The following is a 25,851-nucleotide window of genomic DNA, read 5'->3' as shown; positions in this document are numbered from 1 at the left end:
GTACAAAGAGCGTAAGCCCTGACCCTGCGAACTATACCGCTGTCCCACCTGTAGTGAGTTGGCGTGGCTCCCCTCCTGTCCAGGAGGGTTGAGCCCCAGCACGAACCTTCCACACGTGGTACCAGAAGTGGGGACTGCGAGTCCCTGCCCCTGTGAGAAGGGGCTGGAAGGGGGAGTGGCCACTGCCCCCCCCCCCACTTTAGTAAGGAGTATGGACATGGAGCGTTTGTTCCAGCTACTGGCGGAGAGTCAGGAGCGGCAGCAGGCGGCCCAATTGCAGCAGCAGCAGCAGCAGCAGCAGCAGGCCACTCAACTTGAGCAGCAGCAGCAGCGGGATGCCGCCCATCTCCAGCAACAACAGGAGCAGCACACGGCCCAGCTGGTGCAACAGCAGCAGTTGGTGCAGCAATTGGGGAACCAGCTGCAGCAGCTGCTGGTTACGCTCCCTCGCCCCACTATGGGGCCAGCGGGGGAGAACGGAGAGATGCCACGTTCAGCTCCTCCCCTTCGCCTGACCAAGATGGGCCCGGATGATGACCCCGAGGCCTTCTTGGTCACCTTTGAGCGCGTGGCCCTCGTCGCCGGGTGGGCCCAAGACCAGTGGGCCACCCTCTTAGCCCCGTATCTGACCGGGGCGGCCCAGGTGGCCTACCGCGGACTGGCAATAGAGGAAGCCCGGGATTATGACCAAGTGAAAGCTGCGATATTAGACGCGCTGGACGTCAGCCCCGAGACCTTCAGACAATGGTTCTGGAGCCAGACTTACCCCCCGCGGGGCCAGACCGCGGTTGGTGGCCCAGACCTTAAAGGAGGCATGCCGGCGGTGGTTACAACCTGACACCCGGACAGCGGAGGAAGTGACTGAACAGGTCATCCTGGAACAGTTCATCCACACCCTGCCCTCCCAAGTCGGGCCTGGGTGCTCCGCCACCGGCCGGCGACGCTGTCCGTGGCTATGTTGCTAATGTAGGACTTCCTCGCCGCCGAAAATACAGTGGGCCCCACCTTTCGGCGCCCCAACCCCGGGTCTGAACCAGCCCATGGTGAGAGGAAGGAGAACACCCCGAGCGAGCCACGGCACTCAGTTCCCAAAGTTGACCCCCATACGGAGCCCCGGGCTCGGCGCATAGAGTCGGCCCCCCGGACGGGGCCAATGCCCCCTGGCCAGGGGCCCCCAAGGGCCCGGCGGAGCCCCCCCCCCAGAGCCCGAGCCGAGTGGGCCCCTGGAGTAGGCGGCCTGAACTCGGTCCCTGTTTTGGCTGCGGGAAGATGGGACACCTCCAGTGGGACTGTCCCGACATGGACTGCAGTTACGGACAAGTGTGGGCGGGACACAATCGGGCCCGGCCATTCCTGAACCCCAAGCTAACAGTCCCCGTGGCCGTTGGGGGTCGGGCAACCCAGGCCTTGATCGACTCGGGCTGTGGCCAAACGCTGGTCCGGCAGGAGCTGGTACCTCAGACCAACACATGCCTGGGGGTGGTCCATCTGCAGTGTATTCATGGGGACGTCCGACCGTATCCAAGCGCCTGGGTTCCCCTAATGATCGCGGGTGTCACCCGGGATCTGGTGGTCGGCGTAGCTCCCCACTTAGCGTATCCCGTGGTCTTGGGTCGGGACTGGCCCGCTTTCGAGGAAGTCCTCTGACCCACGCTGGCCCTGGAAGCAGATCGCCAGGGGTCCGCACCCGTGACCACCGCCTAGGTCGAGGCAACCGAGGTGGACGTCCCGGACGATGCGGTGCTGCAGCCGGAGCCCACCCTTAAACCCCGCCTCTATACCGACTTCTGTCGGGACCAACGAGCGGATCCTACCCTCAGCCGCTTTTATGAGCAGCTCGCGGCGGTGGACGGGAGCATCGCTGATCCCCAGCAAACCACCCAATGGCCCCACTTCGAGCTGCGCAGAGACCGGCTCTACCGGGTGGACCGCGACCCCCGCACACGGGAGCCACAGACGCAACTGATGGAGCCCCTGTGTCATCGGCGAGCCGTAATGAAACTCGCCCATGATGTGCCGGCTGCCGGGCACCTGGGGCAGGAGAAGACCCTCGCCCGGATCCTAGCGCGCTTCTTCTGGCCGGGCGTCCACCAGGACGTGAAGAAGTATTGCACCTCCTGCCCGGAATGTCAGTTAGCGGCTCCTCCCGGGGTCCCCAAGGCGCCCCTGGTCCCCATGCCTTTGATGGAGACACCGTTCGAGCGGGTCGCCATGGACCTCGTGAGCCCGCTCCCGAAAAGCGCTGCTGGGTTTCGGTACATTTTGGTACTCGTGGACTACGCCTCCTGATTTCCGGGGGCCATCTCTTTGCGGAGCATTACCGTCCGGACTATCGAGGGCGAGCTGGTGAAGATCTTCACGTGGGTAGGACTGCCTAAGGAGATCCTAACTGATCAGGAAACTAACTTCACCTCCCAGTTGTTACCGCAGGTCTGTACACTCTTAGGAGTCAAACAACTCCGCACCTCAGTTTACCACCCGCAGACGGACGGGTTAGTGGAATGGTTTAACCGGACGCTTAAGGGAATGTTGCGGAAATTCCCTGTAGACGAGCTCCGCCACTGGTATCAGTTCCTTCCGCCCCTGCTGTTAGCCGTCCGGGAAGTTCCCCAAGCATCAACGAAGTTTTCTCCTTTCAAACTATTATACGGATGCAGGCCGCGGGGCCTCTTGGATCTAATGCGAGAGACCTGGGAACAGTTGGCCTCCCCAGCTCAGGGCCTCTTAAAATCCATCGTACAATTGCAAGAGTACCTTACCCAGGCGGGAGCCCTGGCATGCGAGAATTTAAGGACGGCGCAGGAGCGACAGGAGCGGGCCTACAACAAGGAGGCCCAAGTGCGGGAGTTTCAGCCCGGGGATCGAGTCCTACTCCTCCTGCCATCAAGCGAGTCAAAGCTGTTAGCCCGCTGGCAGGGGCCGTACAAAGTAGTGCGCAAGGCGGGTCCGGTCACCTACGAGGTTAGGCAACTGGATAAACGTAAGGGAACCCAACGTTACCATGTGAACCTGCTGAAACTGTGGTGTGGCCGGGAGGGTCTCCTGATTAACCCTTACCTGCCCGAACCGGAGCTGGGACCCCATGTACGCCCGAAGGAGGATCCCCCGGCACCCCTCCTAGGTGAGTCGCTCACAGAGGAACAACGTAAAGAGGCTAACTGTCTCCTGCAGGCCTTCCGGAAGACTTCCACGGCGGTACCAGGCTACACAACTCTGGGCTGGCATTCGATCCAGACCGAGCCTGGGAAAGTTGTCTGAGAAACAACCCGGCCCCTACCCTACCGGATGCGCGAAGAGGTCGAAGAAGAGGTGTGAGCCATGTTGGCTTTGGGCGTCATTGAGCCATCCCGAAGTGAGTGGCGCAGCCCGGTGGTCCTGGTGCCCAAGCCAGATGGCACCTGCCGTTTCTGCATAGATTTTCGGAGGGTGAACGCCATCTCCCGCTTCGACGCCTACCCAATGCCCCGCGTGGACGAATTACTGGGCCGCCTGGGAGAGGCCCAGTTTATCATCACCCTCGACCTTAGCAAGGGCTATTGGGAAATTCCACTAGATGAGACCTCGAAGGAGAAAACTGCCTTTACCACCCCGACTGGGCTATATCAATTTACCCGGATGCCTTTCGGTCTCCATGGGGCCCCTGCGACCTTCCAGTGGCTGATGGATCACTTGCTACAGCCCCATCACGACTATGCAGCCGTCTACCTCGACGACGTTGTCATTTATAGCCGCCGCTGGGATGACCATCTGACCCGGGTCGCGTCGGTCCTGAGGTCCCTGAGGCAGGCGGGTCTGACAGCCAACCCCAAGAAATGCCATATTGCCTGGCAGGAAACTACCTACCTCAGTTATACGGTTGGGGGCGGGAGCGTAAAACCCCTTGTGGGAAAGGTCCAAGCCCTTGTGGACTGTCCCACCTCGACAACGAAACGACACGTGCGGCAGTTCCTGGGCCTCGTCGGATATTATCGACGATTCGTCCCCCAATTCGCATCCATAGCCGTGCTTCTAACTGGGCTACTGAGTAAGGACAGTCCCCAGCAGGTGCAGTGGTCCCCGGAATGCGAGACCGCCTTCCAGACACTTCAGAGGTGTCTCTGTCAGGAGCCGGTTTTGTACAGCCCGGACTTCAATCGACGGTTCATCCTTCAGACAGATGCCTCCGAGGTGGGATTGGGGGCGGTCTTGTCCCAAGAAGTGGATGGAAAAGACCATCCTGTGCTGTACCTCAGCCGGAAGTTATTTCCTCGAGAAAGGAACTACGTGGTCATAGAAAAGGAGGCCCTCGCCATGAAATGGGCCTGCGATGCCCTACGTTTTTACCTCCTTGGAGCACCGTTCACCCTGGTCACGGACCACGCCCCCCTTCGCTGGCTGATGCGCATGAAGGACAACAACACCCGCATCATGCGTTGGTACTTGGCCTTGCAGCTCTATGCGTTCACCGTTCAGCATCGGGCCGGCAAGGACCATGCCAACGCGGACTTCCTATCCCGCATTGGGGAAATGGAAGGGCCTGGTCCCGATAAGCGGGAGCCAGTCTTGGGGGGTGGGGGTGGGGGTGTAGTGAGTCGGTGTGGCTCCCCTCCTGTCCAGCAGAGGGAGTGCCCTTACAGACACCCAAGTGGGCGGAGCCCAGCCGCCTGTTCCCGCCCCCCAGAAGTCAAGGGGCGGGACAGGAAGTATAAAAGCCGGCCACCAGAGCTCAGTGAGGCCCCAGCCACCGCAGGGAGCAGACGTGCGGCCGGGAGCTCGCAGCCGGGAGAGCTCCGAGGCCCGAGGCCTTTGTCCTGTCTGGCCGGAGCTGCCCCGAGCCCACTACGACGAGGAGCCACCAGAGCCCGCCCACTCTCGTCATTGGGAGGAGCCGTTGGAACTCCCCCACACCAACCCCGAAGGTGAGACGGCACCAGAGCCCCTCCGCCCCTGCTGTTACCCGGAGGAGCCGCCTGACTCCAATTGGCTGGATTTCCCCAAGGAGCTGCCGGACCTGCCACCAAGCCCTGGCTGGGAGGAACCCATGCTGATGGACTGGACTGGGCCCGGTGCCACAGACGAGGTAGGCCCTGAGGGGGAACCTGGAAGTAGCGCGGGGGTAGCCGACCCTGGTCAGGCTGCAGTCATGTTGCCGGCACAGGGGCCCGAGGACAGCAACAGTGGGGTTCGTTGCCCGGTGTGCTTCGCGTCAATAAACATACCGGGGTGGAGAAACAATCAGTTTATTTGAGATCTCAAAGTGGTGCAAGGAGACAGGGAAGTCTCAAATCAAGCACACCAGCAAAAACAGTTTCTCTTTTCTTTATACATTTTACAACTAAGCCCCCCCTCTCTACCGCTCTCTACCACCCCCCCTCCCTACCACCACCACCCTCTACTCCCCCTCCCCTCTCTACCGAAGGCATGTTTATACATTTAAGCAATTAAATCATTCTAGGGCTATAAATCTAGCTTGTTAGTAACACTCCTCTAAACAGTTATTTGGTCCTGTTTACCCTTAGTTTATTACCCCTTCTCCAGCTAGAAACATGCAAACCTCATCATTATCGTTTGGTACCTAGTATGAGCAAGGTCGTAATTGCTAACTGGCTGTTTACACATTCCAATTCTTGTCCTTGGTTTTTGAGGTCGATTAGAGTTAAACATGGAAGGACAGAGTTTAAACATGGAAGAACTCTGGCTCAGGCAGGCCTAGTAACCCCAACAGTCACGTATGAGCCGATGTCAGTGTGTTTCGGTCAGGATACCCCACTGACCTGCAGCGGCAGTAGCCGCTGCTAGGGCCCCGAGCTGGGACGCAGTGGAGTGGGTGGGCCTGCGTCCCCCCCGTCCCCCCCGCTCATGGGTGGCAGGCTTCCCCCTCTTCCAACGCTCAGGTGTAGGGCCCCGGGCCTACCTTAACTGTTGTATTGTTGCTCAGCCCCTGCACCTAAGGGCCTGAGCTCCCTAAACTGTGTGTCGCTCAGTCCGGTACCAAAGAGCCTAAGCCCTGACCCTGCGAACTATACCGCTGTCCTCCCGGTAGTGAGTTGGCGTGGCTCCCCTCCTGTCCAGGAGGGTCGAGCCCCGGCACGAACCTTCCACACTGAGTCTAGACATTGTTGTGGTGGCTTTTCCAATGTGGATGTTGAATTCTGTTTCACGTGAAAGGTTGACTCTAATAGTGGACCCCAGGTATGTGAACTTATTCACCACTTCAAGTTCATAGTTGTTGATCTTGAGGGAGGGTGCTTCCTCAACTCCTTGAGACGTTAGGTTTGTCTTTTTTAGGCTTATAGTAAGGCCAAAGTCTTGGCAGGCTTTGGGAAAACTGCCCATGAGGTTTTAGAGATGGGGCTTCTGTGTGGGGTGCAGGGCCAGCTCTAACTTTTTTGCCGCCCCAAGGAAAAAAAAAGAGTCCCGCCCTCCATAGCACCGCCATAACACACACCCTCAGCACCGCGCCGCCACCCCCCCCCCCCGCGGAGTGCCATGCCGCCGAACCCCCCCACGGAGCGCCGTGCCGCCGAACCCCCCAACCCCCTGCGGAGCGCTGCTGAAACCCCCCCGAGCCCCCGCAGAGCACCGCGTAGCCAAACACCCGCCCCCCCCCCGCAGAGCGCTGCACAGCCGACCCCCACCCCGTGGAGCGCTGGGCTGCTGAACGCCCCCGCCGAACCCTCCAGCCCCCCGCGGAGCGCCGCGCCGCCGAACCCCCCCACCGAACTCCCCCAGCCCCCCACTGCTGAATCCCCCAGCCCCGCGCGGAGCGCCGTCACACCCTCCCACCGAACCCCCCAGCCCCCCGCGGAGCACCGTGCCACTGAACGCCCCTGCCGAACGCCCCTAGCCCCCCACCGCTGAACCCCCCAGCCCCCCGCGGAGCACCGTGCCGCTGAACGCCCCTGCCGAACCCCCCAGCCCCCCGCGGAGCACCGTGCCGCTGAACGCCCCTGCCGAATGCCCCTAGCCCCCCACCGCTGAACCCCCCAGCCCCCCGCGGAGCGCCACCGAACCCCCCCACCAACCCCCCCAGCACCCTGCGGAGCGCTGCGCCGCCGAACCCCCCCCAGCCCCTGGGGAGCGCCCCGCTGCTGAACCTGCCCCAGGTCCCCGCAGAGCGCTGCCAAATCCCCCAGTCCCCCGCAGAGCACCGCGCCGTGCTGCCGAATCCTCCTGCCGCCACACACACCTCCCGCCGAGCACCGCCAAACACCCCCACAGCCGAGCCACGCTGCTGAACACCTCCCCCCCCCAGCCGCCGCGGAGCGCCCCGCCGCGCCGCCACAGTAGTTGTTACAGTCGCTCCTGTCACCCTTGTTTTTATAGAGTGGTGATGTTGGTTTCTCTCATTTCTTGTGGTACTTCGCCTTCTTTCTAGCACAGGCAGAGCAACTCATTTTATAACCTCTGACAGTATGCAGTCTTTTCCAGGGCCATCTATGGCAAGGCTAAGCTCCTCAACTGTTGGTTCATTGTCAAGTTGGTTCATAACAGGTAGACTTTCGATGGCATTGATGGCTGCGTCCAGAACGCTATTTTCACAAGAGTAAAGCTCAGAGGAGTGTTCTACCCAGCGATCCATCTGCTTGGTGCAGTCGCTGATTGTTTCCCCTGTTGTTTATTTCAGAAGGGCTGTCTTCTTTGAAGTTGGAACCATGGCTTTCTTGATCCCATCATACATGTTTCTGATGTTGCTTGCATCAGCTGGTACTTGGATGCTTTTGCATAAGTGCAGCCAATAGTCATTGGTGCAGCATCAAGCAGTTTGTTGTACCTTGGTTCTTGCTGCTCTCAACACATAAGGTTTTTTATTTGGGCCTCTCTGATAGTTGGTTTGGGCTGGGCATTTGGCCTCTGTGACTGGTATCAATTCATTGGAATATGCATCCAACCAGTTGTTAGTCTTGCTTTCCTTCTTCCCAAAGACTGACAGAGCTGCATCGTAGATTGTGTTCTTCTGTTGCTTCCACTTCAGGTGGACGCTTTTGGCACCATCACTGGAGTCAAGGACCCTGAGAGCGAAGGGCTACGAGGTGCAGATGGACGCCCTGATTGTCGGAGCCCTGGGCGCCTGGGACCCCTGCAACGAGCGCGTGCTGCGGACCTGCGGGATCGGTCGACGCTACGCACGGCTCATGCGGTGCCTCATGGTCTCAGACGCCATCCGATGGTCCAGGGACATCTACATCGAGCACATCACCGGCCACCAACAGTACCAGGAGGCGTGAGCCAGAGTGACATCGTTCTCCCACTACGAGAAAGGGACTAAGTGACCTTCTCGTTGGATCATAGGAACTGGAACCATAAACTCCCTGAACATTAAATCTCACCAAATGAGGGTCAATCCATCCTCATCATCATATCCACTCATTATACTCCACACCCAAACATAGCCACTCTATGAACTTCAAACCCTCATATCTCAATGCCTGTACTTTGACCCATCAACCTTTTATGCCCAATCGGGGCTACTGCAGATTATGTATTCCTCATGCCACCTGATCTTAAACCAAACTTTGCACCCTCGATAATCTGTATGTTATTCCCTGATAACCAGAAATTTCTATGCTCAAACTCTGTTCACTATTTTTTTTAACATCATCTTAATAAAATGTTCTTGTACGGCTGTGACTTTTCTTGGTCCACTAAGACAGTGGTTTTCAAACTTTTTTTCTGGCAACCCAGTTGAAGAAAATTGTTGATGCCCACGACCCAACAGAGGTGGGGATGGGGGGTTTGGGGTGTGGAGGGGCTCAGGGCTAGGGCAGAGGGTTGGGGTGTGGGAGGGGGTCAGGGCTCTGGGCTGGGGGTGCAGGCGCTGGGGGGGGCTGGGGATGAAGAGTTTGGGGTTCAGGAAGGGGCCCTGGGTTGAGGGGGGCTCAGGGCTGGGGCAGTGGATTGGGGCATGGGCTTGGGGTGCAGGCTTACCTCCAGTGGCTCCCAGTCAGCGGCACAGCCGGGGTGCAGAGGTAGGCTTCCCGCCTGCCCTGGCACCACGGACCGTGCTGTGCCTGAAGCGACCAGCAGCAGGTCCAGCTCCTAGGTAGAGGCACGCAAGTGGCTCCAAGCGGCTCTCACCCACAGGCACCACTCCCCCCAGTCCCATTGGCCGGAGCTTGGGGTGGGGGCAGCACGCGGAGCCCCGTGCCCCACCCCCCCCCACCTAGCAGCCGGACCTGCTACTGACCGCTTTCAGGGTGCAGCGCGGTGTCGGAACAGGTAGGGACTAGTCTGCGATAGCCGGGCAGCACCGACGATGGGACTTTTAACATCCCAGTGGGCGGTGCTGACCAGAGCCGCTGTGACCCAGTGCCTTCCATTCCACGACCCAGTTCTGTCGCGACCCACGGTTTGAAAACCACTGTGCTAAAGTACTGATGTTAATACGAGGACGTCCTTTTACTTTAGATCTGTTTATTTTCTTTGGTTTAAGTCTGACCTTGCTGCATACCAGAGAGTGGCCTGTGTCTCAGTGAGCACTTAGATAACTGCGGATAATGAGGACGCTGTTAAGGTTGGTACACCTTGTGATGATAAGATACAATTGGTGCCAATTGCCAGATCTGGGATGTTTACAAGACACTTTGTGTTGCGGCTTTGTCTGGAAGAATGAGTTTGTTACACAGAGGTCGTAATAGGAACAAACTTTTAGCAGTCTCTGACCGTTTCCATTCTTTTATCAGTTCCGTGTTGGGCAAGACTATGCGTCATGATCAGCTCCCACTCTTGCATTGAAGTCCCCTAGCAGGAAAACATATTTGTGCTTTGGAATCCTGCTGATGGTGGTGTTCAACTGGTCGTAGAACTGGTCCTTGATGTCAGAAGACAAGGAGAGTGTTGGGGCAAAGACACTCACAAGGTTGACTGGGCCCTCAGATGAGAACAACCGTAGTGCCAAAATTCTCTCTGATCCAGTTGTAGGTGGCTCAGTCATCCCCAGAACTGAGTTCTTGATGGCAAATCCCTCTCTGTGCTCTTGCGTTTCTTCAGCGCTTTTCCCCTGCCAGAAAAATGTGTAGACTTTTCCCCTGAGAGATCCACTTGATGCTAACCGTGTTTCTTGGAGGATTACGATATCCACATTGAGTCGTTTCAGCTTGTCATTGATCATGGCAGTTTTACGTGCATTGTTCATTTGCTGAAGGCCCTCAGATAATCCAGTTGTCATGGTGCAAACGTTCCAGCACCCTATCTTTAAGGATGTTTTCTTTCTTTTACTTGATTTGCCTGGTGCATTGGTCACAGTCCACTTGTCAAGTTATGAAACTCTAAACTCCAAGCACCCATTGAAGCAGGCAGACTGTGGTGGGACAACACCCTATTGTCCGGGGCCCACCCAGTTTTATGGTGGGTGGTGGCTGTCCAGTGAGATATGATGATCTCGCCCACCGTCAGAGACAGCTCTTGGCGCTCAACTCTACGCTGATAGAGTAGGAGCTTAGAACCAGTGACTGCTGCCTCCCATGTTGTGTTGAGGCTTGAGGTGAAGATGGAGTACCTCTCCAGGGCGCAAGCCTGGGCAGATGATATGGAGGCCCTGAATTGCCCGTGCATCAGGACCCCCATCTCAGCATCAACAGTAAAACCCAGAGGAGAGGAAAAAACAATACATCTGGTACCTGATCCACTGCAGGAGTTGCCAGAAAGATACTAAGATGTTAGGACCTGACCGCCGTTGGGGCTCCACTCCAGATTTTCTGTCTGAGTTTACACTCATAGCCTTACATTCTCCCGAATTCACCCACAAGGCAGTGAGGCTTTTCTGTCAGGGGTTGCTCCCTTAGCCTTATGCCCTTCCGGGCTACCCACAAGGCAGTGGGTTTGATGAGCCGCAGGTAGTACCGTCTACTCTCATTACGGTAACAGGCATAGCCTGACCTGACATCAAACTGACATTAATTCAAAATTAACAACAAAATCGTCCTAGAAGTAAATTAACCCTTTCCATTCCCTCCCCTCTACTTCTTCTTCTTCTTATGCACCCCATGCCCTGGAAGAACTTCTCTGCAGGCCTGTGTGTGCTTGTCTTCCTGCTGCCCAATACAGGAGCAGACAAGCAGAAGACAGGGAAGTGGGTACTCGTGTGGGAATTGTGAAGCTCTTTTTCATGTGTCCCTGTACAATATGAGCCAGACATTGAGACCAGGGGCCTCCCTGTCTGCAGGTACCAATTGTGGGCATAAATAATCAGGTGTAATCCCACATCTATAGCTATTTGCACCTGCAGCACAGGTCTCTTGGATGACCGAGAGTCTGATTTGTGGGTTGAAGCAGGAATTTACATGTCTGAGGGAACTAGATAGTGGGTGCCAGTAATTGTAGGTGTGCAATTATTTGTCCCGGCAGTTTTTCACATGGTAGATCCCTAGCAAGAACCACCCTTCTTGTGACAGTCCCAGCACTCTGCAGCCAAAACTCCACATGGGCAGGGAAGTTCTGGCAATTTCTGCTTCTGGTGCCAGCCAAACCCTGGAAGAACAGTTTGTGGAAAAACTAAGAGAAAACAGCTGTTGGGACCTTGAAGAAGGTCTGTTCTGTGTGAAGTTTAGAGGAATTTTTGTTCTTAGTTTATTTGATATGATTTGCCCATCCCTAATAAACATATGTTTACACATGTCTGTTTATACACACATGCACACGTGTAACATTCTATATCGAACCACATGAGAATGGACAATTCGTTGCTACAGGGCTTTTTCCAAAATGAATTTTCTGAGAGCAGCAGGATTTCTTTTTTTTAAATGTTACGTTTGGTCTGTGGGCTTTGTGCTGCCTACTCTGGTAGGTGCCAGACTGCTGAGGTTATGGAACAGACACAGATTGAGGCTGTCTCTACACTTAAGCCGCTACAATGGCACAGTTGCAACATCAGTGCAGCCACTCGCTGCGGCTACGGGTGGGGATCTGCTGACACTGTAGGTGATCCATCTCCACGAGAGGCAGCAGCTAGATCAATGAAAGAATTCTTCTGTCAGCTTAGTGCTGTCTTACGCCAGGGTTAGGTCAGCTTAACTGCCTCGCTCAGGGGTATGGATTTTCATGCAACGGAGCTGGGTCGACTTAACTTAGTTTTTAGTGTAGACCGTGTGTGTGTGGTTTTAGAAAATTAGAGACTGAAATGCATTAGTTATCTGAAACTTGGGTTCTGTGTTCTTGCAGCATTTTAATTCTGTTTATACGACTCGTGTTTCTGTCTTCACCACGGACCCTGGCATTGCTTCAGGTTTTTGTGACCTGTTAAAAAGTGCAAAGCTCAGGTTAAAGCTGCCGTTCGTTGGTGTTGGGTATAAACAGAACGCCCGTTGCCAGAGCACTTCTGCTGGGATCTATACACTGTTCCATAGTTTACTGGATGAGAACGTCTCATTCTGCTGCTGAGCGTGCCGGGCACACTGTTGATGCTATTGTCTTATACAAGTGTGGAGAGCCCCTCCCCCCAGGCGAGTGGCGGCTGGAAGGCACATGGTACACGGCAGGGTCAGGCGTGAGATTAGTACCTACTAATGGCTGTTTCTATGTTTTGTGATATTTATTCTTCCTCTAACGTTTTTTTATGTTTGGCTCCAACCCAGACACTCCATTCAGCTTGATCACTGGGAAACTGTTCCCACGTCTGTGTCTCCTCCATTTAATATCTTTTGGCATTAACGCGCAGCCCTGACCCTTGCTGCCCGCAATGCACATACCTTTCCCTGCACAAATCATGCTACTCTTTAGTAGAGAGAAAATGGCCATAGCCTCAGTGTCACTCAGCACAGTGGGACTCAAGCTGCGGGCTCATGGGTGCCATCTTTCTAGCTTTTCTACATTCGCACAAAAGCACATTTCTTACTGTGGAGGCCCACATTTCAGGTCACTTCTGGGATGCTGTGTGCTCCCGAGGCTAGCCAGAATCCATCTTTTCTCTGCATAAGGGGCTGCAATAACTCGGTTTTGTTTTCCTTTCTTTTTAATGTAGCGATCCTTGGCATGCATACGCTGATGAGTAACCAGCAGTACTACGAGGCACTCGGGAGCACCACCATAGTTAACAAGGAAGGCCTGAACAGTAAGTATGATTTACAGCTGTTCTGGAGTATTTGGTTGAAAGACTCAAAGCTGCTAGTGGGCTATTGACTGTGATTATTTTTTAATAATATTTTCTAACCTGATTTTTCTCATTATGTCAAATTCACCTAAGAGGTATGAACCAACACAGCACTAAACACCAACACTTATATTGCCAGAATTGTAAAAGTGTGAAATCTGGTGCATCTGGGATGGGCAAAGGGGAAAGCATGTGGCTTTCATTGCTCAATAGCGCCCCCTGATGCTCACCTAATAGAATGGGACTGACAGTGACCTTACAGGAGATGGTACATTCTCTCTAGAGCTAGTCCGAGAATCAACATTTTTCTCACAAGGAATTTCAAACAAGTCCTTGGTTTGGAAGTTTCAGTTTTCCCATTGGAAGTTTTAAAACAAAAGGTTTGTTTTGACCTGGAATTTCAATTTAAATGTAATTTCATTTTCTTTAAACCAAAAAAACAAAGCGACATTTAAAAAAAAATGACAATGTTTGTTTAGATATTTTCCTGTGGCAGAATGAAATTGTGTTTTTTGGCCGAGAAAGAACTTTCTGCATGAACAATGTGGAACAGCTTTAGTTCTGTGCTTGGAGTCCAAGCCTGTGAGGGCCGGTTCCTGGCATGGGGGCAGAACGGTGGCCCCAGATCTCATTTCAAACAGACAAATAGCAGAATGCAGTCAGAGCAAATCCTGAAATGGCTGAAGCATTTAGGTTGTGACTTGTTTGACTCTTAGTGCATATTGCTTCCTCCTCTCCCCACCCTTATTCTATAGTATCCATGTACTCTAGTCTAATACAGGGAAACCAGTGGGTCAGAACCTCCGCTGGTGTCAATCATTGTGGTGCCACTGAAGTTTAATGGAGAGATGCTGATTTGTAGCAGTTGAGGATCTGGCCCCATATATGAATTATAGAAATGTCATTGACTGAGGAACAAACTGGTGACATGTTACTGTGGATTAGAATATGGCTTTGTCCATAGCGACATTCTGATTGGCCTTTGTGAAGAGGACGTTGTGTCTGACCTGTCACATGCCAGCTACCAACAATGTTCTTGTTGTAGCTGGGACCTCATTGTTAAAAATAAATAAAAGGAAGATCCTCCCTCAGCCGCAGTTGTTAACATTTTTTAAAGAAAAAATACACAGGAAGATTTTTACTCTTTTTACCGTATTTCCCTTCCACCTGCATTTAACACAATGGCTACAGGGAATTTCCTCAGAAAATTATGACTCCTTCTCAGAGAAGTTGTCACTGTGGGTGCCCCACGGGAGGTGTGCGCCTGTCCGTGCACTTTGAACAGGGCAGCCCTTATGGCAAATCCACCCTTCACGGCTTTTTACTGGGACAAGGTGACTCCATCCACATTCTCCTTTCCGGCCCAAGGACTCATCGGACTTCCACGTAAACCAGGATATTTAGTTTCCAGACTAGCACAGACTTCACACTTCAAGGGAAGAAGCTAGTTTTCATGCTCCAGATGTGAGACGAGCCCTTGCATTCTACCTCAAGAGAATTAACCGTTTTTGCCCAGTCACCTAGTTTTATGAGATCCCTTTGTAACTCTTCACAGTCTGTTTGCGACTTAACTGTCTTGAATAGTTTTGTACCATCTGCAAATTTTGCCACCTCACTCTTTACCCCTTTTTCCAGATCATTTATGAATATGTTAAATAGTACTGGTCCCAGTACAGACTCCTGGGGACACCCCATTTACCTCTCTCCATTCTGAAAACTGACCATTTATTCTTACCCTTTGTTTCCTATCTTTTAACAAGTTACTGATCCATGAAAAGGCCTTTCCTCTTATCCCATGAGAGCTTACTTTGCTTAAGAGCCTATGGTGAGGAACCTTGTCAAAGGCTTTCTGAAAATCTAAGTACACTATATACACTGGAACACCCTTGTCCACAAGCTTCTTGACCCCCTCAAACAATTCTAGTAGATTGGTGAGGCATGATTTTCATTTACAAAAAACATGTTAACTCTTCCCCAACAAATCATGTTCATCTCTGTGTCTGACAATTTTGTTCTTTACTATAGTTTCAACCAGTTTTCCTGGTACTGAAGTTAGGATTACCGGTCTGTAATTGCCAGGATCGCCTCTGGCAAAGGCGGGCCAGTGCCCCGGGACCCGATCCAAGCTGGAGTCGCCAGGGCCAGAGCTGCTCGGCTGGGGCTGGTGCCTGTACCCCGGGGCCCGAGCCACACTGGAGCCACCGGGGCGGGCCGGAGCCGCTCGGCCGGGGCCAGCGCGCTCGGCTGGAACCAGGGCTGGTGCCCCGGGGCCCGAGCTGAGCCGGGCTGGAGCCGCTGGGGCCGGAGCCGCTCGGCCGGGGCTTTTTTTTTTAAAAATTGGCATCACATTAGCTATCCTCCAGTCATCTGGTACAGAAGCTGATTTAAATGATAGGTTACATACCATAATTAGTAGTTCTTCATTTTCACATTTGAGTTCCTTCAGTAAACTTGGGTGAATACCACTGGGTCCTGGTGACTTCTTATTGTTTAATTTATCAATTGCCCTCTTTCTTAGGCCTTTTCAGAGTTTCATCAAAAAAAGTTATGTCGACGACCAAAAAGCACTATAATAACATTGCTATTGCATGTTCACACTATGCCCCGGGCCCCGATCCAAGCTGGAGTCGCTAGGGCCGGAGCCGCTCGGCTGGTGTCCCGGGGTCGGAGCCGCTCGGCTGGGGCCGGTGCCTGTGCCCCGGGGCCCGAGCCGAGCTGGAGCCACCAGGGCGGGCCGAAGCCGCTCAGCTGGGGCCAGCGCACTCGGCCAGAACCAGGGCCAGTGCCCCGGGGCCCGAGCCGAGCTGGAGCCACCAGCTGGGGCCGGGGGCAGGCCGGGGCCGGGGCCGGCGCGCTCAGCTGGAACTGGGGCCGGCACCCCAGGGCCCGAGCCGAGCCAGGCCGGAGCCGCCAGGGCCAGAGCCGCTCGGCCGGGGCCGGTGCCTGTGTCCCAGTGCCCAAGCCGAGCTGGAGCCGCCGGGGCGGGCCGGAGCCCCTTGGAGCTTCCTCTTTTTGTTATTTTAAAATATGGTAACCCTACACTATGCTCCTTCGGTCAGCGTCCATACTTGGTGCTCTAGCATGGACAGTGAGAGTAGTGCACTGTGGGTAACTATCCCACAGTGCTACTCACCACCTTATGCTGCTAGGACTTGTGGGTTGGTGGAATGGATTACAGCGCATCATGCATGTGGTCTTAACGTCCTATGATGCATTGTTTTCTGTCCCAGCATTCCATGGGCTTCTGGCCTTGGTTCACAGCTTTTTTCAATGGCCTTTGTTTGCTGTCTGCCTGCCATCTCTGTGTGAAAGGATAGATCCTGCATTGCTCTCTACTGCTCTGTTAAATGTCATTAACACATCACGGATGGCAGTGCATTTAAAGTTCCTAACTGAACAGGATTCAGACTTGCCTTGTGACATGGATGGGAGCAACATACGATTACTTTTGGTATTCACGAAGCAGCTGCACACAGTGGACCATCGCTTTTGGGCTTGTGAAACTAGCACTGGTGGTGGGATCATATCGTCATGCAGGTCTGGGATGACGAGCAGTGGCTGCAGAACTTTCGGATGTGGAAAGCCACCTTCCTGGAACTGTGTGTGGAGCTCACCCCCGTCCTGCGGTGCAAGGACACCAGAATGAGAGCTGCCCTCTTAGTGGAGAAGCGTGTGGCAATTGCAGTGTGGAAGCTGGTGACTCCAGACTGCTACTGGTCAGTCACTGTAACAAGGTCGGGACTCACCCCCGCGGCGCCTCCTACTGGTTACTCCGGGAATTAGCTCAGTCCAGTGGAGCGTCCCCTTTCGGTGGTATCCCGCCCGTTGTCTTGCCCTCGGTTGGCTTCTGAGCCCACGTCGCTCACCAACTCGCGGCGTTCTCTTCAGGACCACTGTCCTCCGGCAGTGCCCATAGTCCTTCCACACCCCCTTCCGGGGGGGGGTGTCAATCAGCAGTCTCTATGTCCAGCCACCGTAGTCAACCACACACCCCAAAGTCTAATCCCTCCTGTCAGGGATCTGGCGTGGTCTGTAATGGCTGCTCCCTACGGCCAATGGCTGGGTGTACGGGAAGGGGGGACCCAGGCCCGCCCTCTACTCTGGGTTCCGACCCAGGGACCCTCCGGTGGCAGCCTCGCTGTCCTGCTTCTCTCCCCTCGTCTGTCCGCTTCCCCTTCAGCCCCTTGCACCCACTAGGCCCTTCCCTTCAGGGCCTGCAGCCTGGCAGGCCTCAGGCTAGAGCTTCCCTCTGCTCCCTGAGCCTGGCCAGCACTGCACTGTCCGCGGTGCTGGTTTTCCTGCTCTGGAGACAGACCTTCCCCTGTCGAAGGTCTGGGACAGACTGACTGCTCTCTCCCTGAGCAGCCTTTTTATAGGGCTGAGCCAGGCCCTGATTGGCTGTCTCCAACCTGGGCCCTGATTGGCTCCCAGTAAGCTCTTTTCCTATTGGCTGTGCGTCTGCGCAGGCCCACTGGCCTGCCACAACCCATACTCTCAGGGAGTGGGGCAGCCGCCCCACTATAGTCACAAATCAGTTTGGAGTTGGGAAGTCGACTGTTGGGGCTGCTTTAACACAACTGTGCAGGGCCATTAATTGCATCCTGCTGCGAAGGACTGTGACTCCTGGCAATGTGCGGGAAATAGTGGACGGCTTTTCAGAAATGGATTTCCCTAACTGCGGAGGGGCGATAGATGGCACACATAACCCAATTTTGGCACCAGACCACCTTGCAACGGAGTACATCACTAGAAAGGGGTATTTCTCCATGGTATTGCAGGCTCTTGTGGATCACTGCAGCTGTTTCACTGACATAAATGCTGGATGGTCTGGGAAGGTGCATGATGCACATATTTTCAGGAACGCCAGTGTCAGGGATCCCCCTCTCACTCTGAACTCTGGGGTACAGATGTGGGGACCCACATGAACGACCCCCTAAGCTTATATTCTACTAGCTTAGGTTAAAACTTCCCCAAGGCACAACTTCCTTTCCTTTTCCTTGGACGGTATTGCTGCCACCACCAAGTGATTTACACAGAAATTCAGGGAAGGATCACTTGGAATCCCTATTCCCCAAAAATATTCCCCCGAGCCCCTTCACCCCCTTTTCCTGGGGAGCCTTGAGAATAATATACCAACTTGTTCCCTTAGCAATGTGAGCCCAGACCAGACCCTTTGTCTTCAAGACACTGAAAATCAATCAGGTTATTAAAAGAAGAACTTTATTTAAAAAGAAAAAAGTAAAAGAATCACACCTGCAAAATCAGGATGGAAGGTAACTTTACAGGGTAAATAAAAGATTTAAAACACAGAGGATTCCCCTCTGGCTCAGCTTCACAGTTACAAAAACAGGAATAAAACTACCTCTGTAGCATAGGAAAATTCACAAGCTAAAACAAAAGATAACCTAACGCATTTCCTTGTCTACTTACAATTTCTGTGGTTTTAGATCTATTATTCCAGGTATATTTTCAGGAGATGTTGTACCTGCCTGGTCTCTCCCTCCATCCAGAGAGGGAACAAAACAAAGAGAGAGCAAACAAAACCTTCCCCTCCCAGATTTGAAAGTATCTTCTTTTCCCATTGGTCCTTCTGGTCAGGTGCCAACTAGGTTATTTGACCTACTTAACTCCTTACAGGTAGGGCGATTCAGTACAGCTGCCAAGGAGGGATTTTATGCTACCCTTCTCTCTATATTTATGACACACACACCCCAAATCACAGACAGTGCTGGACAGCCTGTTCCACACTGGCTGTGGTTTCTTCCTGGAACACTAGGAGAAAACAGAGTTAATAAGACACATGCCCCTATAGACATACTACTGATTATATAAAGAACTAACAGTATTTTCCACATTTTAAAGATGATTTTAACCAGGTGATTCTGGGAAACTTTCACGGGAGAGTGCATCAGCCACTTTGTTAGAAGCTCCTGAAATGTGTTGTATTTCAAAATCAAAATCTTGGAGAGCTAAACTCCACCGAAGAAGTTTCTTGTTATTTTCCTGACGGTATGAAGCCACTTCAGTGCAGCATGGTCGGTCTGCAGGTGGAAACTTATGGGCGTAGCTTCTCCAGAGCGTACACAATGGCGTAACATTCCTTCTATGTGATTGACCAGTGGCTTTCCCTCTCAGACAGTTTTTTGCTGAGAAACACGACAGGATGGAATTCTTGATCCGGTCCTTCCTGCATTAAAACTGCTCCCACACCGCGCTTGGACACATCTGTGATTACTAGGAAAGATTTGTCAAAGTCTGGGGCCCTTAGCACAGGGTCAGACATGAATGTCACTTTAAGCTGGTTAAAGGCCTTCTGACACCCTTCAGTCCACTGAACTGCATTTGGCTGCTTCTTTCTGGTCAGGTCTGTCATTGGGGCGGCGATTTGGCTGTAATTCGGTACAAATCACCTGTAATATCCGGCCAAGCCTAAGAAGGATTGGACCTGTTTCTTTGACTTTGGGACAGGACACTTTTGGATAGCATTCACTTTAGCCTGTAGGGGGGTGATAGTTCCTTGACCCACCTGGTGTCCAAGGTAAGTCAATCTGTTTTGGCCTATTTGACACTTTTTAGCCTTAACAGTTAGTCCTGCCTCCCTTATGTGCTCGAAGACTTTTCGTAGATGCTCCAGTTGTTCTGCCCATGAATCAGAAAATATGGCCACCTCATCAAGGTAGGCGACTGCAGATTCTCCCAATCCTGCTAGGAGACCATCTACAAGTTTCTGGAAGGTGGCGGGTGCATTTTGCAGCCTGAAAGGGAGCACATTAAATTCATACAGCCCCTTATGGGTGATGAAGGCTGACCTTTCCTGGGCGGATTCATCTAACGGTACTTGCCAGTACCCCTTGGTTAAGTCTAAGGTAGAGATGAACTGGGCACGTCCCAGTTTCTCCAGTAGCTCATCTGTGCGTGGCATTGGATAGTTGTCTGGGCGAGTTACAGCATTTAGCTTACAGTAGTCCACACAAAAGTGTATTTCCCCATCTGGTTTAGGAAACAGAACCACTGGAGATGCCCATGCACTTTCAGAGAGGCAGATTACACCCATCTGTTACATGTCGCAGATCATAGAATCATAGAATATCAGGGTTGGAAGGGACCTCAGGAGGTCATCTAGTCCAACCCCCTGCTCAAAGCAGGACCTAATCCCAACTAAATCATCCCAGCCAGGGCTTTGTCAAGCCTGACCTTAAAAACCTCTAAGGAAAGAGATTCCACCACCTTCCTAGGTAACCCATTCCAGTGCTTCCCCACCATCCTAGTGAAAAAGTTTTTCCTAATATCCAATCTAAACCTCCCCCACTGCAACTTGAGACCATTACTCCTTGTTCTGTCATCTGCTACCACTGAGAACAGTCTAGATCCATCCTCTTTGCAACCCCCTTTCAGGTAGTAGAAAGTAGCTATCAAATCCACCCTCATTCTTCTCTTCTGCAGACTAAACAATTCCAGTTCCCTCAGCCTCTCCTCATAAGTCATGTGCTCCAGTCCCCTAATCATTTTTGTTGCCCTCCGCTGGACTCTTTCCAATTTTTCCACATTCTTTTTGTAGTGTGGGGCCCAAAACTGGACACAGTATTCCAGATGAGGCCTCACCAATGTCGAATAAAGGGGAACGATCACGTCCCTCGATCTGCTGGCAATGCCCCTACTTATACAGCCCAAAATGCCGTTAGCCTTCTTGGCAACAAGGGCACACTGTTGACTCATATCCAGCTTCTCGTCCACCGTAACCCCTAGGTCCTTTTCTGCAGAACTGCTGCCTAGCCACTCGGTCCCTAGTCTGTAACAGTGAATGGGATTCTTCCGTCCTAAGTGCAGGACTCTGCACTTGTCCTTGTTGAACCTCATCAGGTTTCTTTTGGCCCAAACGTCTAATTTGTCTAGGTCCCTCTGTATCCTATCCCTACCCTCCAGCGTATCTACCACTCCTCCCAGTTTAGTGTCATCTGCAAACTTGCTGAGAGTGCAGTCCACGCCATCCTCCAGATCATTAATGAAGATATTGAACAAAACCGGCCCCAGGACCGACCCTTGGGGCACTCCGCTTGAAACCGGCTGCCAACTAGACATGGAGCCATTGACCACTATCTGTTGAGCCCGACGATCTAGCCAGCTTTCTATCCACCTTATAGTCCATTCATCCAGCCCATACTTCTTTAACTTGCTGGCAAGAATACTGTGGGAGACCGTATCAAAAGCTTTGCTAAAGTCAAGGAATAACACATCCACTGCTAATAACACATCTCCCGTTCTATAGCAGTTTTGGCTTGAGGAGCCACGTGGTAAGGTTGGGCTCTAATTAGGCGAGCGTTACCTGTGTCAATGGAGTGGTATGCCCGTTCAGTCCATCCCGGGGTGGCTGAGAACATCGGTGTGAAGCTAGTGCACAGCTCCTTGATCGGCTGTTGCTGCATATGTCCGAGGGTCATGAAGAGGTTCACCTCTTCCACGCCACCATCACTTTTTCCTTTGTCGTAGATACCTTCAGGCCACTCTGCGTCATCTCCTCCCTGGGCTGTAAACTGAAAAACCTTTAATTCTCTGGAATAAAAGGGCTTTAGAGAATTAACATGGTACACTCTAAGCTTTAGGTTTGAGGTTGGGGACGCTATGAGATAGTTAACAGCTCCCAGGCGCTCTTGGACTGTGAATGGCCTTTCCCACGACCCTTCCATCTTATGGGCCTGGAGCGCCTTCCAGACCATGACCTGGCCCTCTACTTTGAAGGAACACTCTCTGGCATGTTTATCATACCAGGCCTTTTTCTCTTCCTGAGCATCTTTTAGGTTTAGCAAGGGCTAAAGAATGTCGGAGTGTGTTTTGTAGGTTGTTTACAAAGTCCAAAATGTTAGTTCCTGAAGAAGGTGTAAACCCCTCCCATTGCTGCTTCACCAACTGTAATGGCCCCTTAACTTCACGGCCATATACAAGTTCAACTGGTGAAAAGCCCAAACTGGGATGTGGTACAGCCCTGTCGGCAAAGAGCAACTGCTGCAACACTAGGTCCCAATCATTGGAGTCAGGGCCTGCTTTAGGCCGATTCCCCGGAATCAGGCCCTGTGCCTTAGGCACCATTTTAATTTTTTAATTTTTTGTACTCACCCGGAGGAGGTCCGCTCTGGGTCTTCGGCGGCATTTCGGTGGTGTGGGGAGGGGGGGGCCTTCAGTGCCGCGGAAGACCCGGAACCGAGTGAAGGACCCCCCGCCGCCAAAGTGCTGCCGAAGACCCGGACCACCGCCTGGTATTCGAATCGGGCCCCGCAGGTCCTGAAACCGGCCCTGATTGGAGTGCTCATTTACGAATTTATTATCATGGCCCCCAAAGTTCCATTAAACTTCTCCAGCAGGCCATTTGTTTGATGGTGGTAAGGGGTGGCAACCAAGTGGTTCACCCCATGAGCTTCCCAAAGACTTTTCATGGTCCCTGCCAAGAAATTAGTTCCCGAATCCATAAGGATGTCGAAGGGCCAACCTACCCTGGCAAAAATGTCTGTTAATGCCTGGCACACACTTTTAGCCCTGGTGTTGCTTAGAGCTAGTGCTTCTGGCCATCCGGTGGAAAAATCCATGGAAGTCAGTATGTACTGCTTTCCTCTGGGTGTCTTTTCAGGGAAAGGACCCAGAATATCGACAGCTACTCACTGAAATGGAACCTCAATTATGGGGAGTGGCTGGAGAGGGGCTTTGACCTGCTCTTTCCCACTCTTTGGCACACCTCACAAGACCGGACATAGGTAGAAACGTCCTTGCCCATTTCTCTCCCAGTGGAATGACTTCCCCAAACGGTCTTTGGTCCTGTTCACCCCAGCATGGCCACTAGGATGATCATGGGCTAAGCTCAAGAGCTTTACCCAGTACCTAGTTGGAACTACCAACTGTTTTTGAGGATGCCAGTCCTCCTGATGCCCACCAGAAAGAGTTTCCTTGTATAAAAGTCTTCTTTCTACAACAAACCGGGACCTATTAGAAGAGTTGAGAAGCGGTGGGTTGCTCCATGCTGCCGTCCAAGCTCCCTTGAGGTTCTCATTTGCTTCCTGCTTGGTCTGGAACTGTTCCCTTGAAGCGGGAGACATCAGTTCGTCACTGGATTGTGGACGTGGGCTTGGTCCCTCTGGAAGTGATGTAGGTGATGGGGTTGTTTCTGTTGACTGTGGACCACTCTCTGCTGGTACATTAGGTTGTATTTCAGGCTTTGGCTGAGCCTTTTGTGCCGGTCTAGTTGCTGCTGCCGGTGATGCCCTCTGGCGTTGAAGTTGCAGATGGGGTTGCAAGCGCTGGATTCAGTGCTGGCAATGGTTCTGGTGCTGGTTGCTCCGCCAGTTCCGGTTCTGGGACTGGCTCTGTCTGGGTCTCTGGGACTGGATCCACTACTGCTGTCGCAGATGTTGGCATGGGGTCCAGTTCCACCACCTCAGTCTGGGTCTCTGGTAACACAGACAGGGCTCTTGTAGAAGGCGCAGGAAGGGAGCTAGGTGTGAAGGCTTGCTTAGCCTGGCTGCAGGTGACAATTCCCACCCTCTTGGCTAGCTTCACATGGTTGGCCAAGTCTTCCCCCAGCAGCATGGGAATAGGATAATCATCATAGACTGCAAAAGTCCACATTCCTGACCAGCCCTTGTACTGGACAGGCAACTTGGCTGTAGGCAAGTTAAAAGAGTTTGACACGAAGGGTTGAATCATCACTTGGGCCTCTGGGTTGATGAATTTGGGGCCCACTAAGGATTGGTGGATAGCTGACACCTGTGCGCCAGTGTCTCTCCACACGATAACCTTCCTGCCCACACTCATAGTTTCCCTTCGCTCTGAGGGTATGTGGGAGGCATCTGGGCCTGAGGACCTTTGTTGTGACCCTGGTGCAATGAACTGCAATCTGTTGGGGTTTTGGGGGCATTTGGCCTTCACATGCCCCAGTTTGTTACATTTAAAACATCACCCAGCTGATTGGTCAGTGGGGCGAGGTGGGTTGCTGGAGAATGGTGTGGTGGGACAATAAGGTGTCTGGGGTTTTCCTTGGGGTGTAGGTCGGGCCTTGGACTGCCCCTGGTGGTAGGGTATTGGTTCGGGGTATCCCTTCTGATATCCGCCCAAACTGCGACCAGGGTTGTTCCTCTCTGCTTCCTCCATCTGTCTTGTTCCAATTTGCCCCGCCTCTCTGATGGTCTGGGACTGCTTGTATTGATCAGCATGAGAAGCAAGACTTTCTGCTGAGTTCATTTTCTTATCCCATAAACACTGTTTTACATCATCATTGGACATAGTCAGGAACTGCTCCTGTACAACCAAATCACACATTCCTTCAAAGCTAGTTACACCTCTTCCTTTGACCCATTTATCTAACAGATCCTTCATCTGGTTTCATAAGCCACATTACTTAGTCCAGACCCTCTCTTAAGGGTTCTAAATTTTACTCTGCAAGTTTCAGGTGTAATTTGAAATTGTTTCAAAACCAAATCCTTAGATTTACCATAGTCAGAAGCATCCTCAATAGGCATCTTGTTGACTATGTCCAGAGTTCTTCCAGTCAATTTTGCCATTAACGTAGTCATTTTTTGATCATCAGGAATTGCATGGAGGGTGCACAGTCTCTCAAAGGTGATGAAATATTCAGCAATGTCACTGGATTCATCATACTGCGGACATAGTCGCTCCCATTTGTGGATTTTTGGGGAAGTCGAGCCACCTGCTGAAGGGTTCCGTCTCTTCCACTCCATCACCTCCAGTTCATGCTTCCTCTCTCTTTCCTTCTCCTCCTGAGCATGCTGCCTCTCTCTTTCCCTCTCCTCCTGAGCAGCTTTTTCTCTGGCTACTTGTGCATCAATCTCCATTTGTTTGAATTCCATTTGTCTTTCATGTTCCTTCTTTTTCTCTTCAGCCTACAACCTGGCTAATTCCATATTCTTCTGGACCTCACTTTCTGTCATTTTTGCTAACCTTCCTGCCCTTACTGTAGCCTAGCCCAAGAGCTAGGGAAAAAAAACAACTTGTGAATTCTCTTTCTGTAGCTTAACTACTCTGCCCTCAGGCAAAGAAAAAAACCCTCCAGCTGCTCTCAGCTTAAAAAAAAAAGTATCCCTTAAAAAAACTCAATTTTTTTTTTCAGGCTGAGCCTTTTGCCTGCCTGTTCTTCCTCAGGCAGCAAAGGAAAAAAAACACTCCCTGGCTTTCAAGCAGCCAAAAGGAAAAATGTGTCCTTTTAAAATCCTGAGGTCTGTGCTTCTGGTTCAAAATGATCCCACCACATTGCCACATGTCAGGGTTTCCCCCCCACACACACACACTCTGAACTCTGGGGTACAGATGTGGGGACCCGCATGAAAGACCCCCTAAGCTTATTTCTACCAGCTTAGGTTAAAACTTCCCCAAGTCACAAATTCCTTTCCTTGTCCTTGGATGGTATTGCTGCCACCACCAAGTGATTTACACAAAAATTCAGGGAAGGGTCACTTGGAATCCCTATCCCCCCAAAACATCCCCCCAAACCCCTTCACCCCCTTTCCTGGGGAGGCTTGAGAATAAAATACCAACCAATTGCATTTGCAATGTGAGTACAGACCAGACCGTTTGTCTTCGGGACACTGAAAATCAATCAAGTTCTTAAAAGAGAACTTTATTTAAAAAGAAAAAAATTAAAGAATCACAACCAGCCTATACAGAGAGCTGCAAACAGGGACTTTTTTTCCAGACCAGAAGATGCTAGTGGGGGATTTTGAAATGCCCATAGTGGTCCTGGGAGACTAGCATACCCCTTAGTTCCATGGCTCATGAAGCCTTACACA

At 52.5% G+C, this 25,851-nt stretch overlaps 1 protein-coding gene across 9 annotated transcripts in view; it reads left to right on the top strand.

The window, feature by feature from the left end:
* TMOD1 (tropomodulin 1) overlaps positions 1-25,851 on the top strand; it is a 108,685-nt gene that overhangs the window by 66,627 nt on the left and 16,207 nt on the right. For all 9 annotated transcript variants that reach the window (XM_065549912.1, XM_065549911.1, XM_065549910.1 and 6 more), the window contains one exon: positions 12,938-13,027. In XM_065549912.1, coding sequence (XP_065405984.1) covers positions 12,938-13,027 — 90 coding nt within the window. The remainder of the gene's footprint in view (positions 1-12,937; positions 13,028-25,851) is intronic.

This window comes from Chrysemys picta, chromosome 6 (assembly GCF_011386835.1).
Source record: "Chrysemys picta bellii isolate R12L10 chromosome 6, ASM1138683v2, whole genome shotgun sequence".
Taxonomy (NCBI): domain Eukaryota; kingdom Metazoa; phylum Chordata; order Testudines; family Emydidae; genus Chrysemys; species Chrysemys picta.
Note: the sequence above shows the minus strand (reverse complement) of the source record. Positions and strands in the feature narration are given on the sequence as shown.